Below are 19,912 nucleotides of genomic sequence, written 5' to 3' on the forward strand. Positions count from 1 at the left end.
AGCTCGGGTGGGGCAGCCACCGGGACACGCGGAGGCCGCCCCCGACCCCAGCCCAAGGCCGTGGGGCTGGAGGGGCGGGCAGGCCCGGCTCAGCCCGGAGCCCCCCCGAACTTCGGGGAGGAACTCGGCTGGCGGCCGGGGCCCCGCACGCTCCCTCCCCGCGGCCCCGAGCGCTTTCCCACGGCCACGCCCCCCGCGCCCAGAACTTCCCGGCGACCCCGCGCCCCCTGCGCGCCCCCCGGAGGCAGCCGCGGCACTGGAGCCGGGCAGCACGGAGCTCGGTCCGACCCAAGCGGCTTCGCCCCGCACCCCCGCGGAGGGGGCCGCGTCCGAACCCGGCAGGGCGGGGCGGGGGCGTCCCCGGGGCGCCGGCGCTGCGGCAGGTGGGCGCGCTCTCGCGGGCGGGGGTCCGGCCGGGCCGCGCGCCTCCCCCGGAACTCGGCCGTGCCATTCCCATGATGCCCAGCCACGGGCACGGCTTCCGGAGCGCGGCCGCCGCCGCCACCGCCCGGTAGGTCGCGGGGAGGGGGCGGCCTGGGGGGGTCGCCCCGCCCCCCGCCCCGCCCCTCCCCTCCCGCGCTTCCCACGGCGCGGCCCGGGCGCGGGGCGGCGGCAGCGGCGGCGCGCGGGGAGGCGGGGAGGCGGGGGGCTCGGCCGGACGCCCCTGCGCCCCCTCCCCGCGCCCGGGCCGAGGGCGGAGCGCGCCGGCCCCGCAGCCTCCGGCCCGCCCCCGGCCCGCCGCCTCCCCCGGGACGTGGGACGCGGGCGCAGGCGGGGTCCGCGCGGCGGGCGGCGGGGAACTGGCCGAGGTGAGCGGGTGCAGCGCTGGGCCGGGGGTTTCGGGGGCTGGGAAGCTGGGGGCCGGGGACAGGAGGGCCGGCCAGGCCGGGGCCGGCGCGCCGTGCAGGCCGCGGCGGGCGGGCGGCGGGGGCTCCCCGGGGCAGGCAGACGGGGATCGGCGCCGGGGCTGCTCCGTACCCCGGACCGGGGTCCTGGCTCTGGCCTCCGTGCGACTGTCGGTCCGCGCGCCCCGCGCTCCTGGAGCCCCAGGTGAGGCGCAGGTGAGGGCCCGCGGTGGGGAGCCTGGGCCCGGCCCGGGGCGCCCGCTGCCCTCCGAGAATGGCCGCGGCCCGGCCGGCCTGGAGACTGAGGTTCACGCCCTGCGCCAGGCGGAGCTTCCGGGAGGGTGGCCGCTCTCCCGGGCCCCAAGCTCGCGAGTCCTCGGATCCCAGAAACATAACTCCGGGGGTGCAGACCTGCTTGGAGGCCCGGCCTCTTCCCTGGGAGGCGTTCGCTCCCGCCGGGCCAAGGACTAGGTCGCCGATCCAAGCGGCTGGGGTGAGCGCGCTCTCGGGGAGGGGAGCTCCCGTGGGGGACACTGCCCAGCCCGCAGGCCGTGAGTAGCCCGAGCTCGGGAGTCGGGGGAGGTCGGGAGGGGCTCACCTTGCCTCCAGTTCCCAAGCACAGGAAATGGCGGTGCAGCTTTGCTAGGGGACGCTTGTTGTGAGGTTGTAAAATTGCAGCTTCTGGAAGGCTGGGAACGGAATTCTAGCCCACGCCCACTTCTGGGTGGCTGGAGCGGGCCCTCCTGCTGCCCCGCCCGCTCCTGCACCGGGGCTCCTCTCCCTGGCCTGCAGACCCTGGCCTCCTTACCCTGGGGGAAAACCCCACCTGGGAGGTAAGACTGCTCGCTGAGCTGCTTTTCGGCCAACCAAGAAATGTAGAGTATTTGGGGGCGTTTCTCACAGGTGGGCAGACTGTTAGGATGGCGAGGGCCCAGTGTGGGTGCTTTGGTTCTCTCCGGAATATTGATGTCTGGACCGAGAAGGTACCGAGTGTTCTCCACCGCTTCCTAAAATCTGACACCGTATGGCTTTGGGGTGCAGGTGCTGGGTGTCCCCACAGCCACCCTCAAGACCGTATCCTGGGGCAGCAGTTTGACAAAGCCTGCCCCACTGCAACCTCGGCCTCCCAGGTTCAAGCGATTCTCATGCCTCAGCCCCCGGAGTAGCTGGAACTACAGACGTGGGCTACCACACCCAGCTAATTTATGTATTTTTAGTAGAGATGGGGTTTCACCATGTTAGCCAGGCTGGTCTCGAACTCCTGGCCTCAAGTGATCCACCCACCTCCACCTCCCAAAGTGCTGGGATTACAGGCATGAGTCACCATCCCCGAACCAGGGGGCTTTTCAAGAATGATTCATCTTGCATAATGTTTTAAAGCCACAAGCTGTCCCGGGGAGACCCCCCCCTCGATTTTGTTTTTGTTCTGTTTTTGTTTTTGTTTTCATTTTTGTTTTTGTTTTGAGATGGAGTCTTGCTCTGTCGCCCAGGCTGGAGTGCAGTGGCGCCATCTCAGCTCACTGCAACCTCTGCCTCCCGGGTTCAAGCAATTCTCCTGTCTCAGCCTCCCCAGTAGTTGGGAGGCACACACCACCATGCCTAGCTAATTTTTGTATTTTTAGCAGAAGAGGGGTTTCACCATATTGGCCAGGCCGGTCTCAAACTCCTGACCTCAGGTGATCCACCTGCCTCAGCCTCCCAAAGTGCTGGGATTACAGGCATCAGCCACTGCACCTGGCCAGATTTTTTTTTTTTTTTTTTTTTTTTTGAGACAGAGTCTTGCTCTGTCGCCCAGGCTGGAGTGCAGTGGCCGGATCTCAGCTCACTGCAAGCTCTGCCTCCCGGGTTCAAGCCATTCTCCTGCCTCAGCTTCCCGAGTAGCTGGGACTACAGGCGCCCGCCACCTCGCCCGGCTAGTTTTTTGTATTTTTTTTTTAGTAGAGACTGGGGTTTCACCGTGTTAGGCAGGATGGTCTCGATCTCCTGACGTTGTGATCCACCCGTCTCGGCCTCCCAAAGTGCTGGGATTACAGGCTTGAGCCACCGCGCCCGACCAGATTTTTTAATACCATTCTTGGACTAGGTGATTTGACAACTTAGAAAACTGTTCACTAGGTGTCCAGGCCCTCTCTGCAATCAGTCAGAAGCTGTAAACGTGGCTGCTGGAGAACAGAGTATTTCTCCAGGAAAACTCCCCTCCCCCACCTCGTCATCTAGTGGAAAGACACTGACTTGGGCCCGTTTTCTTAAGGTAGTAGTACTGTTTAAGGAGCTAATAGTCTTAATTTAGACTCTCCTCAGCCCAAGGCTAATGCAAATGTTTTATCATTGATGTCATTTTGCAGAGGCAGTTTGAATAACACCTACAGTAAGGCAGGCATGGGTCTGCTAGCCAGTGAGAGAGCTCCTACCGCATTGTTGGTCCTCAGTGCTCTGTGTCAGTGGGGAATCTCTCCAGAAGGGGACTTTACGGGAGATGTCATGGGCCGCAGTGGGTGGCCAGAATTTGAGAACTAGTGGATAATGTCACATATGTGCCCCATCACGGTCACTTCAGCTAGCATCAGATCTGTTGTCCAGGATAGCTAGACATTGCTTGTGGTTAAATGTATTTGTCTTAATACGTTAAGTTAAATGTATTTGTACTTGTGGTTAAATATCTTAGAGTAAGTTCCTTCAAAAGTTAATTTTGAGCCCTTAATGGTATTTCTTTCCCCCCCCAAAAAAAAACTGATGAACTGTAGCTTCAGCCTGTAACTAGATGCCTCTGATTCTCTTTGATTCTGGTAGTCAAACGTCTATTGAAAAAGCAGAGAGAGGATGCCTCGGCGTGTAAGGGGAGTGATGAGGACCTGATCCCTGGGCCGTTTGGGAACACTGACTGCAGTTGGATCACAGTCAACCTGGACTCAGAGAATTTCAAGTAATTTCAAGTAATTCTTGTATTTTAGTTTCCCTTTTAGAGCACAAATTGGTACTAGCAAATGACTTACTTCTGAATCTGTCTCTCCCTCTGGTTAATGGCTAGTTACCCCTTTTGGGCTCATCTGTGTGTAGGTGGCCAGCTTCACCTTTTTTTTCTTTCTCTTTTCTTTTTTCTTTTTGAAATGGAGTCTCACTCTGTCGCCCAGGCTGGAGTGCAGTGGCGCTATCTCAGCTCACTGCAAACTCTGCCTCCCGGGTTCAAGCAGTTCTGCCTCAGCCTCCCAAGTAGCTAGGATTACAGGCATGCACCACCACGCCCGGCTAATTTTTGTATTTTTTTAGTAGAGGTGGAGTTTCACTATATTGGTCAGGGTGATCTCGAACTCCTGACCTCAGGTGATCCACCCGCCTTGGCCTTCCAAAGTGCTGGATTGCAGGGGTGAGCCACCGCACCTGGCCGCAGCCTCATGTTTTTGAGAAAAGATGGTGGCATGTAAATACCCGATTATGTGCTTGTCAGGAAGAAAGTGCCTGGTTAAACAGAGAAAGCTCCTGGTGGAGAAGAATCCACAACAGAGGCAAAACATACGGGCTGGTTTTCACCCACTGCTGAGGTCCTGAGGGCAGCCACCGCCTCTGAGCCAAGGGGAGTTCAGTGTCCATAAGCCTTGGGGGCTTGCTTGCATAGGAACCACTTTGCCCTCCAATTTTGGTGTAGGCAGGCGGGGATCAGAGCAACATGTTAAGAATGAATAGCTGTGCAGTATCCCTGGTATTGTTCTAAGCGACTGCCATCCATCTGGGCTTCCTCCCTACAGTGGCAATCCCCAGGCCTTTCGTGAGCAGGTCTTCAAAGTGTCCCAAGCTCAGCCCAGCACTTGTGCTGAGGCAGCCACCTTTGGTCTGAAATCTGGAAGCACAGGATGAGAAGGGGGACATCACTGTGTTCAGGGTGACTTCTGTGCTAGTTAGCTAAGAATAACAGTCCCATGAGACCACCTGGCAAATTTACATTTGACATTTAACACAGAGAGGGTTTAGTAAAAACAGCCCTTCAAGATGTTTGGGGAAATAATTTTTGAGTGGCTAACATCATACAACTTTCCATTCCAGGAGCTTGTTGGTTGGGTCAAGATAAACCTACGCATGACGTCGTGCTGATCCTGGGTTTATAGTCGTCCTTTTTAACCTTCAAAGAAGCATTTGAAGACATTGTCTCATGGGTACCGCTTGCCAACCTTTGGAGGTAAATAAAACCTCTCCCCTCTTACAGAGAAGGTGGAAGCCCGGAGTGAGAAGGGAAGAGTGGGGAGGTGATGTGCGTGCGTGCCCCGTGTGGCACCGTAGAGGGTGGCTGGAAACATTTTCTTACTGAATCTTCCCAGCGGCCCTGGGCTGGAGCAGATAAACTGTTCCTTTCCCAGCCGAGGAATCCGAGGCCCCAGGAGCATGAGTAAGTCACACAAGGACACCCAGCCAGCTGGACGTTGGGTGGACATCGGGCTCCACCCGACTCTCTCAACTCTGTGAGCCCAACATGCTATTCCTCTGGGGCCTCACTTGGTACTGGCTGCTATCGCTGTTCTTAGCTACATCACGCCCGTGTGCTTTCTTTCTGCCCAGGATGTGAAGCCGGCAGAGAAATAAAGCGCCGCCCCTCTGCGCGTCCCTCCCTGTCTGCTAGAATGTTTCTCATGAACGCTCCTCCAGTGGTTGCTCTCCAGTCCAAATGGGAGGCCTTTGGCCCGCCAGGGAGCTGTAGGTTCCCCGGGTGCTTCTCGGAGGCTGACGAGGGCGTGGAGAGCGCGTCGGTGAGCGCCCGGGTGCAGATGCTCATCAGCACGCTGCAGCGTGACGGGGCTGCTCGGGGCACCAGCGATGAGCGTGCTGCGCAGAGGGGTCACAGGGCGGAGGGATGCCACGACGCCAGGCCGGCCGCCAAGCCCACCGTGCACAAGGAGCCGCCCACACTGGCTGCGTGTGGTCTCGTTGCTGACTTTGACCCCATGGGGGAGGAGGAAACTGCAGACTTTGGCCCGTTGGTGCTAGATTCAGACAGTGATGATTCCGTGGACCGGGACATTGAGGAGGCCATCCAGGAGTACCTGAAGGCAAAGAGTGGAGCCACACAGCCCGGGGCCGGTGGGGCTCAGCCAGGCACAGCCCAGCCTTCCAGGGCCGCAGGCGGAGGCAGTAGATGTAAGCCGGAACCGGCTCACGGCAGTGCTCCGACTGCCCTGTGTCCACCAAAACTTGTACCTGGATCAGGTGGTGGCCCCGGCAACCAGGCGGGATCCAGCGAGGACCAGGGCTCCGCCTCCCCCGTCAGTGTAAGCAGCGATGATTCCTTTGAGCAGAGCATCAGGGCGGAAATAGAACAGTTTCTGAATGAGAAGAGACAGCACGAGACCCAGAAATGCGATGGGTCCGTGGAGAAGAAACCAGACGCAAATGAACATTCGGCCAAGTCACTCTCGAAATCCCACCAAGAGCCGGCTACAAAGGCGGTGCCTCGGCAGGGCCCCGTGGGCGTCCAGAAGGAGTTTGCCTTCCGCAAACCTCCCCGGTTAGCGAAGACGAACGTGCAGCCCAGAAGCCTCAGGTCCAAGGTCACGACCACGCCGGAGAACGAGGGCAGCACGAAGCCAGCAACCTCCTGCCGCCCTTCAGAAGCAGCACAGAATAAAAGTGGGACCAAAAGGGGCACCAGCGCAGCAAGGAGGGGAAAGCGAGTCACGAGCCTGGCACAGGCACCCGAGGCGTCTGACTCCAGCAGCGACGACGGCATCGAGGAGGCCATCCAGCTGTACCAGCTGCAGAAAACACGAAAGGAGGCCGAAGGGGACCCGCCCCAGACGGCCCAGCTCCGAGAGGAGAGAGCACCTGATCCTTCCACACACAACACAAGCAGCGCCCCAAAAAGTGCCTTGCCCGAGACCCACAGGAAAACACTCAGCAAGAAGAAGCCAGTGGCCACCAAGACCACGGACCCTGGTCCGGGGGACGCTGACCATTCCCCCAAGCTCCTGAAGGAAACCAAAGCTCCACCTCCAGCGAGCCCGGCCTCCAGGAGCGAGTTTGTGGAACGGTCCTCATGCCGGGCAGACACATCTGCTGAGCTGATGTGCGCAGAAGCAATCCTGGACATTTCCAAGACGATCCTGCCGGCCCCTGTGGAGGGCGGTGACCGGTCCCTGTCTGCAAGCCCCGTCTTCTACTCCCCGAACGTGCCTTCCCGCTCTGACGGCGACAGTAGCTCTGTGGACAGTGATGACAGCATTGAGCAGGAAATCCGGACGTTTTTGGCCCTCAAGGCGCAGTCGGGGAGTTTGCTGGCCAGAGGTGAGAGCTGCCCTCAGGCTGCCCAGGTTCCACTTTTGCCGCCTGGCCTCAGCAGCCAGACCAGCGGCCCCAAGGCCCCTCTTTCTAAAACACGAGACCCACTGCTGGGCTGCAAAAGGAAGCGTAGAGGCGGTGGCCATGTGAGGCCATCCACGCCCAAGAAAACGCGGGAGGTGGTGAAAGACAGTGGCCAGGATGCCAACCATAGCCAGGGGAGAGCCGAGCCTGGCCATGAGGGGTGGGACCTGCCTGTCCAGGGCAAAGCCAGCGAGGCCCCGGGAGGGGAGGGCGCTGCCAGGGGACCGGGCGACACTCGCGTGTCACAGGGCCAGGGTAAGACAGACGAGGTGAGGCGCCTAGAAGAGAAGGAAAGCTCCGAAGACAAAAGCAGCTCCCTGGACAGTGACGAGGACCTGGACACAGCCATCAAGGACTTGTTAAGGTCCAAGCGAAAGCTCAAGAAGAGGTGCAGGGAGCCCAGGGCTGCGTGCAGGAAGAAGGTCAGGTTCAGCACCGCCCAGACGCACTTCCTGGAGCAGCTGGGCGGGCTCCGGAGAGACTGGAAAGACAGGGGCCCGCCGGTGCTGAAGAGCTGCCTCTCCAAGTCCAAGAGAGACAGTGGCGAGGGCCCCTGGAAGAAACCCCCCAGTGTCTTTGGCAGCACGGCAGAGAGGACGAAGCAGGAGGGCCCCGGGAGCCAAGACACGGCCCTGGCCTTCCAGGTCAGGAGACCCGCCTCTGCCTCCGCCTCTGCCTCCACGTCCGCCTCGGAAGGGATTCCATTCCCCAGGGAGTCCCAGGACCCAGCTCCCAGCCCCAGCTCCCTGTCTGATGATAGCAGTTCAGTGGACAGCGACGATAGCATCGAACTGGAGATTAGAAAGTTTTTGGCGGAAAAGGCCAAAGAGTCAGTGAGCAGTTCAGAAGTTCAGGCAGAGGGCCCCACTGCTCCCGGGACAGGGGGCCCAGCCAGGCCAGAGGTGCTGTGCAGAAGGGAGCCGGCCCCACTGCCTGGCGTGTGCACACGGAGCCAGAGGGCCAGGGGGGTCCCACATCTGGCCGACGGGCTTCGAGGCACAGAGAGCGCAGGAGCACAGAGCGCAGCCGGTCTGTTCAGCCAGGGCGGGAAGGGGCTCCCTGCTGCTCCGGCCCGAGGGGATCCGGTGTCACCCAGGAGCACCAGTGGCAGTGTGTCCGCCAAGGGGCTCTCCGTGAGCAGGAGAAACGTTTACGTTCACAAAGACCAGAGCCCACGAGGGGCCGAGCCTGCTGCCAAAAGTGCTTTTGGTCAGCTGCCCAGCTGTGCCACCGTGGGCACCGAGGCAGGAGGTGCCAGAGGAACCTTTCACATGGGCTGCGGGAGCCCGAGCTTCCTGACCCCCAGCCCGGGAGCTGAGAGGGACACTGGAGCCCAGGCCGACCGTGCCCTGCCCTGGAGTGACTTCGCCCACCAGAGTCGGCTGCCCAGCCCGTGGGTGCTGCGCTCCGAAGGCAGAGATGCGGCATGGAGAGGGGGCATCGGGAGTGAGAGAGACAAGGGGTCTGAGGGACCCGGCCGGGGCCTGCCCAGCCTGCCCCTTGCGGGTTTCTCCCCGCTGCTGTCCACCCAGCTCTTCCACTTCGGAAAGGGTGTCTCCTGGGGGAGCAGGCAGGCCGGCCTCTTCAGCCCCCACCTGGGGCTGCCTCTGCAGGGCCCCTCCTTCTCGGCCTTCAGGGAGGCCCAGGCCGGACCCAGCCCTGTCTTTGGAAGCCCACACTTGCTGGCGAAGAAGGACAGCAGCCCCTGGCCAAGCAGGAAGGCACAGACAGGGCTGAGTTTGCACGACAGGAGGAGCTCGGGCTCGGAGGAAAGCATTTTAGACCTGAGGTATCGACGAAGGGTCATCAACAGAGATGACCAGGACCAGGACGCCTTGGGCAGTGACGCCAGTGACTTCAGCGACACCTCCGCGGAGGACAGTGGCGGCAGCTCAGTAGTGAAGGTCTAAGCCCTCGAGCTATGGGTTCGTGTCCCGGGTTCCGTGCATTCGTGGAAAGCGGCGTAGCCATGTGTGTAGCCGTGCGTGCGTGTGATGGTTCTGTGGTTGCAGGGAGGGGAAACGGTCTGTTATACATAACCCTGTATATATGTACACCAACATGAAACTTTTATTTAACAGACGTGTCCTGGTAAATATGATTTTTGTAGCTTTTTGTAAATTATTTAAAGTGATGTAAAAAATATTTTTGGAAAACACTGTTGTTCGATTTTGTAGGGTGTTCCTAACTGCAGTCTCTGTGTTATGCATACAAGTCTTCGATTAGAAAACATTTGGTTCTTATCATCACAGCCAGGTTCACAGAGACTCTGATGCTTTTTAGTTGGTTATTGGTGAGAATGCTGGCGGTGACTGCAGTGGTAGCCTGAGGAAGGCCGAGCTGCCCTCCCTGGGAATCGCTCAGATGCCCCCGAGATGTCCGTTGGGAAGCTCCCAGGACAGCACTTTTTATACAGAGGACACCCCCTCGGCCCCACAGTCCTTGGAGGCCAGAGCACACCTGAAAACTGCAATTACAGCCGTCCGTTGGAAAAACCTTTCGAAGCACAATGGCCAGCGAGCACGTGACTGCTCCCTGTTGCATGTCAAATCCACACACATGTCAGCAGCAGCTGCTCTGCAGCCCAGCCCTGGGCCTGGGTGGGTTCATGTCCAATCTTGTTCAATCACTAGATGATTCTAACATCGAAATAAACCTCTTTTTATATGGAGTTACTGTTCTTTTTTAATCATGGTTCTTAAAGATAACACACATGCATTTAAAATTTCCTTTTCCTTGGCTGGGCGTGGTGGCTCACGCCTGTAATCCCAGCACTTTGGGAGGCTGAGGCGGGTGGATCACCTGAGGTCAGGAGTTCGAGACCAGCCTGGCCAACATGATGAAACCCCATCTCTACCAAAAATACAAAAATTAACCAGGCGTGGTGGCGGATGCCTGTAATCCCAGCTACTCGGGAGGCTAAGGCAGGAGAATCGCTTGAACCCAGGAGGCGGAGGTGGCAGTGAGCTGTGATCGTGCCATTGCACTCCAGCCTGGGTGACGAGAGTGAAACTCTATCTCAAAAAACAAATTCTTTTCTTGCGCACACCAATAAGCACTGCTTAGAACTTTGGTCCCCAGACACCTAGGGCAGAGATGATGTGCAAAGCCCAGTCCTGGGGATAAGCGTTCTCCATACCTGCTCTCCAGAAACAGCCCCGTCAGAGGTGTGCCCGAACACCAAGGCCAGCCCTTTGGGTGGCTTTCTGTGGGCACCTCCCAGGGCAGGATGCACAGGACCCTCTTCACTGCGGTTAAAGGCAGCAGCCTCAGGTCCTCAGTGTTGGCGCCCTGTGATGCTGCCCTGGTATTCTGTGCCTTCTGCTCTGAGGCTGCCGCAGTGCCTGTGGCTACTACAGAGACGGAAGCAGTGCTGGGCACTGATGGGCCATGACATGTACATTGTAATTGTTCAGCAGACTTTCATGAGTCACTGGAGGTTCCCAGGTCAGCCTCGTGGCTCAGCTGCCATGCAGGGTTTACTTTGGAGCTGAATCTTGTTGGTATTCTAACATGCAAGTGACTTGTCTACACACTGTGCACCCCTGGGTTTTAGCAAGAATTCACTCTTGTATCCAGATGCAGGCATGTGCCGCCTGCCATCCACAGTTATAACATCTGCTGGGTCAGAAGCTGGGACGGGGTCCCTGTGGTTGCCGTTCCTGTCCAGCCCTGTCTTTTGTGTTTGATATCTTCATTGTGGCATATTGCTTCACTTAAGTGCTTCCAGGAGAAACAGTTTCATGTAATCCGTGCTCTTCTATTTATATTGCTTTTTTTTTTTACCCCCCGAGACAGTGTCTCACTCTGTCGCCCAGGCTAGAGTGCAATGGCTCAGTCTTGGCTCATGCAACCTCCGCTTCCCAGGTTCAAGCGATTCTCGTGCTTCAGCCTCCCAAGTAGCTGGGACTACAGGCGTTTGTCACCTCACCCAGCTAAGTTTTGGATTTTTAGTAGAGATGAGTTTAACCATGTTGGCCAGGCTGGTCTCAAACTCCTGATCTCAGGTGATCCGCCTGCCTCGGCCTCCCAAAGTGCTGGGATGACAGGTCTGAGACACCCCGCCCTGCCTTATTTATATTTCTAGATAATGCCTGTGGGGGTGTTGGCTGGAAACCTCGTCCTGGGCCTGCTAGGGGAGGCGTTGCCAACCACAGTGCACATAGCGCTGAGCCTCTCCCACTCCTGCCCCCATGCCCACCCCAGGGTTGCTTGTCTCATGTCTTCCCCAAACCCCGGACCCTTTACACCTTGCATGACGTTCCCATGTCCTCTGCCAACGCTCCACACTGCAGTGCAGGTCAGAGCTACTGCTGCCCCAGAGAGAAGACCTCCCAAGGTTCGGGGACATGGCGTTTGTAGCACACGGTCACCGGCCCTAGTTAGCGTGTTCTGCCCGCCCTTGTGGGTACGGCATCCGCTATCCACATGCAGAGCAGTTACCACTTGGCTGACAGTCACCGTGGGTTAATTACACACTAAGAATGTTCCGGGAACCTGCATTTCTTTATGGAACATTTTGGTCCATTTTCAGTTTTTGTAAAGAGGTGCCATGTCATCGCTGGGGTCACCCCGGTGGGGTGGACTCAAAACTGCACAAGATGTCCCCAGTTCAGAGCTCCTTACCGAGGGCCTTGGGGTCAGGCTTTGCTGTGACAAACAGTGGCTTGCTCAAGCACTGACCAAACGGCCCTCCTGATGGGGTTAAAACAGGCGATCCATAGGAGTCTTCCCTGGGGCTTCCTCGGGGCTTCCTCCAACCTTTGTTCTGCTGATCATGGCTGTCTTTGGAGCTCCTCTTGTCCTGCTTTCAGGAGTCACTGGTGCCTTAAGACTCAGCTGGAGATGAGTCCGTTGGTGCCTACTTTCTTTTCACAAACTGGAATTCCCTGGTATTGTCCGTGGGCCACGTGACCTGAAAGTGTTGCTTCTTCACCCCTACACCGCCCTGTGTGTTCTAGAGAAGAGGCCAAGATCCAAGGTTCGTCCACACCTGCCAGTGGGTTTTCCTGTATGGGAGGGGGCTGCAGTTGGGGCAGCCAGGAGCTGTCCAGGACGGGTGCCCACCCCTGTGTTGGCAGTCTGTCTCCCAGCACCTCCGTAGATTCGGGTGTGACAACGCGGCCTCATCCCATAAATACAGGCCCGGAGCCGCTTTGGGAATAAGTGGATGTGTGCCCGCCCTGTAGGAGTCTCCGGTGGACGGGGTGTCAGTAAGTCAAGCTCTTTGCAAGTCTGTAATTATTAAGACCTAGATGTGAGTCACGTCCCAAGAGCCTCTCTCTTTCCAGGTAGTAGAGCCAGCGTCCATTTCATCCAATACAAAGAATCGGGAGAGGTCAGGTTTTAAGGTTTCTCGTCCTCTGGGGTGGGTCAGCCTGATGTCGGGGAACGGGGATGGGAAAGGGAAAAAGTTCTGGTGGATCTTGTCTGATATTCTCCACGCACGTCCCCATATAGGGGGAGAAGCTTCCTTTAGGGAAGAGTCCCCCTTATTTTATCTGTTGCTCAAACTCTGAAGGGTCAGACAGCAGGTTCTCCCAGCTTGAGATACATTTGCTTTGGAAAATCAAGCAGTACATTTAATTATTAGCACCTTGTCTGCTCAGATAAACATGAAAACGCATTGTCCCCTGGATCCCCCCTCCCTCAAAATGAATGAAAGGGACTGTTTAAAGGGGTGTGGGGAACAACACAAAACCCACAGTCCACATCTGCAAATCACAACCAGGTTTATTCCCAGGCGTGGCTGCTGGGGACGGTGGGGGACAGATCACATTATTTGCAAAATCTTTGAGGCTTCTGGTATTTTGTGTACTAAATGTAAGATTTTTTTTTCAATGTCAAGATATTTTACTATGTAGTAGAAACCATTCTAATATTGACTATAATGAAAAGATAAAGGTTACTGATGAAAAATACAGAAATATAAATGAAAATGTATGTTGAAGAAGTGGCTGGTTTTGGCCGGGTGCGGTGGCGCACACCTGTAATCCCAGCACTTTGGGATGCTGAGGCAAGCGGATCACCTGAGGTCAGGAGTTCGAGATCAGCCTGGGCAACACGGTGAAACCCCGTTTCTACTAAAAATACAAAAATTAGCCGGGCATGGTGGCACATGCCTGTAATCCCAGCTACCTGGGAGGCTGAGGCAGGAGAATCGCTTGAACCTGGGAGGCAGAGGATGCGGTGAGCCAAGATTGCGCCATTGCACTCCAGCCTGGGCAACAAGAGTAAATCTCGGTCTCACCAAAAAAATAAATAAATAAAGAGGAGTGGCTGGTTTTAAACCAACTCAGCAGCAAAATTCAGTGATTAGTAAGCGACATGAAACTTATTTTTCTTACTATTTTTTTTTTTTTTGGAGGCAGGGTCTCACTCTGTCGCCCAGGCTGGAGTGCAGTGGTGCAATCTTGGCTCACTGCAGCCTCCGCCTCCTGGGTTCAAGCAATTCTCCTGCCTCAACCTCCCAAGTAGCTGGGATTACAGGTGTGCACCACCATTCCTGGCTAATTTTTGTATTTTTAGTAGACACAGGGTTTCACCATGTTGGCCAGACTGGTCTCAAACTTCTAATCTCAGGTGATCCGCCCGTCTCAGCCTCTAAAAGTGCTGGGATTACGGGCATGAGCCATCGCGCCCAGCCTTAGTTTTAATTTCTGAGTGGAATAAAAAGGCTAAACAAAGCAAAGCCTGCTCTGTGGAGTGAAGAGAGAGGGTTTCAGAAATGGCTGTGTCCTTTTTTTTTGTTTTTCAAATATCTCTGCAAACTGATGTTACCCTGTTGTTTCCATCGCCTTTCCTGTAATTCCAAGATTTTGGAAGAACGCAATACAGATGGGTGCCATTTTCTTTTCATTTTGCAACCCTCCGTTCTGAACACTTTAATCCCAAACAGAAAACACACCCGTTTAGCATTCAGTTAGATCAGTGGACTTGATTTTTCTCAGCATGTCAAGATTTCAGTTTGGAAATCTGTTCCAAAGATGAAGGTCCACATTTGTGAGCCCTGGAGTTCCGTCTCCACGTTTGTGATCCCTGGAGTTCCGTATGACTCGCAAATGCGTAGTAGGTTAGGACTGAATCTGCAGATCTGGTGCCGATGGCCTCGCGCCTCCAGGACGTCCCCAAGGCGGGCTCCGGCGAGGCCTGCTCACAGCACTTCCTTGAGGCTCTTTCTCATCTGAGAGGGAGGCACAGCGATGAGACCTGCCCTAGGTGTGAGGCTCAGGCCAGGTGACAATGCGAAAGCCCTTACAATACTACGAGATGCTGAGAAACGGATTGGTGGGCACACGCCCGCGCCTGGGCATGGGAGATGGGCACGCTCACAATTCAGAGGTATTGGAGTTTTTCATCTTTCCAGATGCTTACTCTATTTAGAATAAACGAATGGAGTCCAACTTTCCATCAGCTCATTAGTGGCTGTACAGAAATAACGTTTTATTAGACACAACCCACTAAAGCACTCGGTGCCCAACTGAGATGCCGGAATCGAGCCCGTGAAGCCCGTGGGAGGGAGGCACCTGTTGCTGTTGGTTGATACTCCCAGCCTGGGCCCCTATAGCGCCTCAGCTAGAATTGGAGGTGTTATCCAAGTGAAGTGGTTTCATCAGGTGTGACTTTGCCTGCAGGTGTGACTTTGCCTGCAGATGTGACTTTGCCTGCAGGTTTTGCCTGCATGAAGCGGTATTGCTGCAACAGTGCAGGTGTTCAACAGTTCTAGGCTGGCGGGGAAAGAACCTCAGTCATTTGGACTGATGGCTTCATCTTACCCTGGGGTTGCTAACCTGCTTTTCAAAATCATCTGTGGAGGAAGGAATGCATTTTTTTTTTTTTTTTTTTTTTTTTTTGAGACAGAATCTTGCTCTGTCGCCTAAGCTGGAGTGCAGTGGCGTGATCTCGGCTCACTGCAACCTCCGCCTCCCAGGTTCAAGCAATTATCCTGCCTCAGCCTCCCGAATAGCTGGAATTACAGGCACGCACCACAACACCCCTGGCTAATTTTTGTATTTTTAGTAGAAACGGGGTTTTACCATGTTGGTCAGGATGGTCTCGAACTCCTGACCTCAAGTGATCTGCCTGCCTCAGCCTCCCAAAGTGCTGGGATTACAGGCATGAACCACCCACCACGCTCGGCCAGGAATGCATTCTTTTCAGCATGTTGAGAAACCTGATTGATAAGGCATGTTTTTATTATTTTTTTTATTTCAATAGATGCTAAACACAGAGGGATTACTGGTATTCTGGTATTTTTAAGGAATGACTGCAAAAACATTTTCAATTTGATGCCTGGAGTCTCTGCTGGTTTTATAGCTCAGAAGAAAGGTATTACATAGATCCTGGCTTCAGGGCCAATTTTGTTTTTTTTTTTTTTTTTTTTTTTTTTTTTTTTTTTTTTTTTGAGACGGAGTCTCGCTCTGTCGCCCGGGCTGGAGTGCAGTGGCCGGATCTCAGCTCACTGCAAGCTCCGCCTCCCGGGTTGGCGCCATTCACCTGCCTCAGCCTCCCGAGTAGCTGGGACTACAGGCGCCTGCCACCTCGCCCAGCTAGTTTTTTGTATTTTTTTAGTAGAGAAGGGGTTTCACCGTGTTAGCCAGGATGGTCTCTATCTCCTGACCTCGTGATCCGCCCGTCTCAGCCTCCCAAAGTGCTGGGATTCCAGGCTTGAGCCACTGCACCTGGCCTATTTTTTTAAATTAAATATATTAATTTTCTCCGGGAAGCATTTCCATCCCAAATTGGACATTAAGACTGTTGCCAAAATGTTTACTTTTGTGTATTAATAATAGTATATATGAAGAAATAACCCATCGTGATGTTTAACTTCTTCCCTGATTCGTGAGTAGAATCCCTGCAGATAAGAATCTATACACAAGGTATTTTTTTTTTTTTTTTGAGACAGAGTCTGGCTCTGCCGCCCAGGCTGGAGTGCAGTGGCCAGATCTCAGCTCACTGCAAGCTCCGCCTCCCGGGTTCACGCCATTCTCCTGCCTCAGCCTCCCGAGTAGTTGGGACTACAGGCGCCCGCCACCGCGCCCGGCTAGTTTTTTGTATTTTTTAGCAGAGACGGGGTTTCACCATGTTAGCCAGGATGGTCTCGATCTCCTGACCTCGTGATCCGTCCGTCTCGGCCTCCCAAAGTGCTGGGATTACAGGCTTGAGTCACCGCGCCCGGCCTACACAAGGTATTATTGATGGTATATAAGAGAAGCTTATTTTTTCCAGTTTCAGCACTTTCTAAATTTCCTATAATGAACACATCTTGTTCTTATAGAGGGAAAAAAAATCCATGTCATAGACAGAATTTTTTTTTTTAATCGAAGATCCTGTAACTCATAGTAAACATGGATTTATGACTACAGAGATAAAAATCCACTTAATGTAGTTATTACCCCACCTTAGCAAAATACAAGTAATCCCCTGCCTGCTTTTTTTACTTTTTATTGAAATTTTAAAACAAACATAGAGAATGCCCATGTCTGCATCACCCCCTTCCACAATGAAGGGCATTCACCAGTCTTGTCTCTGCCCCTGCCCCTTGCTGGAGCATGAAGCACACAAACATGGTGGAGGAGGTTCACCTGCAATCCCTTGCTCCTCGAGTAATCTCAGACAGTAATGACCCTCCTGCCTGTTCAGCCTCGACTTGGCTGACGCGGCGTCTGCTCCTCCTCCTGGCCCTCGCTCACACCCCAGTGGGGCATCCCATGCCCTTGTGGGAACCCTGCAGTGTTGGTGCAGAACTCAACCAGGGTGCTGGGTGCTTTAGGACGGGAGATCTGCTCCCTAACTCCCTAACTGGTCTTGTGGGTAACATGGCTCCCAAATAAAGACACGAGCGGAGTTAGCCGCCAGCACTCCTGATGCTCAGGTCAGGAGGCCCCGGGAGCCACGGCCCCACTGCACCATGACAAATGTCAGACGAGACGGAAGCTCAGGATGTGACAACGTTTTTAATGCAAAATCAACCATGAGCATCTTTTCCCATGTACTTATTAGACGTTAAATAGCAGGACTTCACAGCCCTGTTTGCACATTTTCCTGCTCCGCAGACGGAATAATATTTTCAGGGAAGGCGGCACAGTGTGTGCCGTCGCTATCGGGCGACTGTGGGGGATGAGGGACAATGATTTTCCAGGAGGCCCCTGGGGTCAGAGGACTCCTAGAGGGGGTTTCCAGCCCCTCAATCGCAGATGGACGGCCTGTGGATGTTGTAACTGGGGTGGAAGTTGAGCCGGTCACAGGAGGTGACGTAGTTATCAGGGCCAGTCACGACGCTTTTCTCCAGGTAAACATTGAGAGTGTTGTTCCGGAACATGCCGCCCGCTGCAAGTTGTTGGGAAAATTTATTCGAATTTGGATAAAATACTTTCTAGAAGAGATGAAGGAACACGGATGAATGATGTATAATACTCTTGAGCAATCCGTTGAATATTTTTGAAAGAAAAATAAGAATTTGTAAGAAGATGCAGAGAAGCCAGAGGGGATAGGATGGCCTGGCTCACCCCAGACCATCCTAACCCATGCCCGATGGCTGGCACTTGGTGTTAACACTGCCCCTTGCACTGTTCGAGGGATGGAAGGGTGGGCTGCGGGGCCACCTGTGTGCCATCTCTACCTTGGGATATGGCTGTGAGCATCGCCTTGGGGGTCAGGCCTGGAGTCACCCCCAGGTCTGCTTTTCCTCACTGTGCTACTCTGGGAAAGCTGCCAGCCCTCTCTGAACTTCATTTTCTCTTCTATGGAATAGAAATGATATTCACATCAGTGGGTTTCAATCTTAACTGGGGCCGGGCACGGTGGCTCACGCCTGTAATCCCAGCACTCTGGGAGGCCAAGGCAGGTGGATCACGAGGTCAGGAGTTTGAGACCAGCCTGGCCAACATAGTGAAACTCCATCTCTACTAAAAATACAAAAATATTAGCCAGGCGTGGTGGCAGGCACCTGTAATCCCAGCTACTCAGAAGGCCGAGGCAGGAGAATTACTTGAACCCAGGAGGCAGAGGCTGCAGTGAGCCAACATCGTGCCATTGCACTCCTGCCTGGGCAACAAGAGCAAAACTCCATCTAAAAAAAAAAAAAAAAAAAAAAAGATGATAACCTTCACTGGGAATTCGAATCATCTGTAGAGCTTTAATGACACCACCAATGGCCATACCTCACCAGCCCAGTGGTCTGGGCAGGGGCTGCTCTATGGAGGTTGAGAAGGGGTGTGCTGAGGCCACTCGTGTGGGCGGGGCACCCAGTGGTAGGAGTTATTCTAGCAAGACAGCATCATTAGGTGACTGTGTCATTCCTGAAGCCTGAAGCTAGTGGCCTGAACCTCTGCCAAATCTTTTACCCTATGCGGGTGACCTGTCATCCTTAGAGGATCCTGTGTCATGCATATCACCTGATGTTTCATCTCCTTGGCAAGAAACAAGTGCAAAGAGAAAACTTCTCCTTGTTTTTGAGAAGTTTTAGATCTATAGAAAAATTGAACAGAAAGTACAGAGTTCCCAAATTACCTCCCTCAGCACACAGTGTCCCCTGTCCTCAGCATGTTGCACTCGTGTGGCCCATTTGTTACGGTGAAGCCAGTGTTGATACTTTATTAGTAACTAAAGTCCACATTCTACAGGTGGGACAAATGTATCATGACAGGAACCCACCCTTGCAGTATCATGGAGAGGATTCCCTTCAGTGCACTTTCTTTTTTTTTTTTTTTTTTTTTTTTTGAGACGGAGTCTTGCTCTGTCACCCAGGCTGGAGTGCAGTGGCCGGATCTCGGCTCACTGCAAGCTCCGCCTCCCGGGTTCACGCCATTCTCCTGCCTCAGCCTGCCGAGTAGCTGGGACTACAGGCGCCCGCCACCTCGCCCGGCTAGTTTTTTGTATTTTTAGTAGAGATGGGGTTTCACCGTGTTAGCCAGGATGGTCTTGATCTCCTGACCTCGTGATCCGCCCGTCTCGGCCTCCCAAAGTGCTGGGATTACAGGCTTGAGCCACCGCGCCCGGCCTCTTTTTTTTTTTTTTTTTTTTTGAGATGGAGTTTTCGCTCTTGTCGCCCAAGCCAGAGTGCAATGGCGCCATCTCAGCTCACTGCAACCTCCGCCTCTGGGTTCAAGCCATTCTCCTGTCTCAGCCTCCCGAATAGCTGGAATTACAGGCGCCACCACTAAGCCCGGCTAATTTTTGTATTTTTAGTAGAGACGGGGTTTTGCCATGTTGGCCAGGCTGGTCACAAACTCCTGACCTCAGGTGATCTGCCCGCCTAGGCCTCCCAAAGTGCTGGGATTACAGGTGTGAGCCGCCGCACCCAGCCCTTCAGTGCACTTTTTAAGGCAAAGCATTTATCTCCTGTTCTCACATGGGAGGTAAACAGCTTCTCCGGCATCCACCCTTGGTCACGAAACTGGGAAAGAGACTCCAGATGGAGCAGGTGGATAAGAAGCAGGAAAACCTCCTTGGAAACTTGTCAAGAGTACCTCATGCCTCCTATCCCACTGCCTGCTCACATCGGTGACCTGAAGGCTCCTACCATTTACAATAGGAACATTTTTTCATGGCCTTTTATAAAACCTAAAACATCTGGACCCATGTTAGTGAGTTTGCTGGGTTTTTTGTTTGTTTGTTTTGGTGACAGGGTCTGGCTCTGTCATCCAGGGTGGAGTGCAATGGCACGATCATGGCTCACTGCTGCCTCAACCTCCTGGGTTCAAGCAATCCTCCTACGTCAG

General features: G+C 54.7%; 4 protein-coding genes across 17 annotated transcripts in view; 3 read left to right on the top strand and 1 right to left on the bottom strand.

Moving 5' to 3' along the window:
- The window catches only part of MRPS2 (mitochondrial ribosomal protein S2), a 590,340-nt gene that overhangs the window by 563,250 nt on the left and 7,178 nt on the right, over positions 1-19,912 (top strand). The gene's annotated exons all lie outside the window — the stretch shown is intronic.
- LOC126937095 (beta-lactoglobulin-2) overlaps positions 1-19,912 on the top strand; it is a 175,103-nt gene that overhangs the window by 46,132 nt on the left and 109,059 nt on the right. The window lies entirely within an intron of this gene.
- PPP1R26 (protein phosphatase 1 regulatory subunit 26) lies at positions 460-9,861 on the top strand. Of its 6 annotated transcripts, none has more exons than XM_050759756.1 (4): positions 562-809; positions 3,636-3,768; positions 4,884-5,016; positions 5,394-9,861. In XM_050759756.1, the coding sequence occupies exon 4, from the start codon at positions 5,456-5,458 to the stop codon at positions 9,098-9,100; it is 3,645 nt and encodes a 1,214-aa protein (XP_050615713.1). In that variant the 5' UTR covers positions 562-809; positions 3,636-3,768; positions 4,884-5,016; positions 5,394-5,455; the 3' UTR covers positions 9,101-9,861. The 6 variants fall into 6 exon arrangements, with proteins under 6 accessions (XP_050615711.1, XP_050615713.1, XP_050615714.1 ...); XM_050759757.1 differs by adding an exon at positions 4,589-4,722 and having other exon boundaries at positions 645-809; positions 4,884-9,861; XM_050759754.1 differs by lacking the exon at positions 562-809 and adding an exon at positions 460-511 and having other exon boundaries at positions 4,884-9,861.
- PIERCE1 (piercer of microtubule wall 1) overlaps positions 17,128-19,912 on the bottom strand; it is a 40,632-nt gene continuing 37,847 nt past the window's right edge. For 3 of the 5 annotated variants that reach the window (XM_050760472.1, XM_050760471.1, XM_050760473.1), the window contains exon 4: positions 17,128-17,565. In XM_050760472.1, coding sequence (XP_050616429.1) covers positions 17,377-17,565 — 189 coding nt within the window. In that variant the 3' untranslated portion in view covers positions 17,128-17,376. The remainder of the gene's footprint in view (positions 17,566-19,912) is intronic. The other 2 variants (XM_050760474.1, XR_007719640.1) reach the window with 2 other exon arrangements.

The sequence above is a fragment of the Macaca thibetana genome, chromosome 15 (genome assembly GCF_024542745.1).
Source record: "Macaca thibetana thibetana isolate TM-01 chromosome 15, ASM2454274v1, whole genome shotgun sequence".
Taxonomy (NCBI): domain Eukaryota; kingdom Metazoa; phylum Chordata; class Mammalia; order Primates; family Cercopithecidae; genus Macaca; species Macaca thibetana.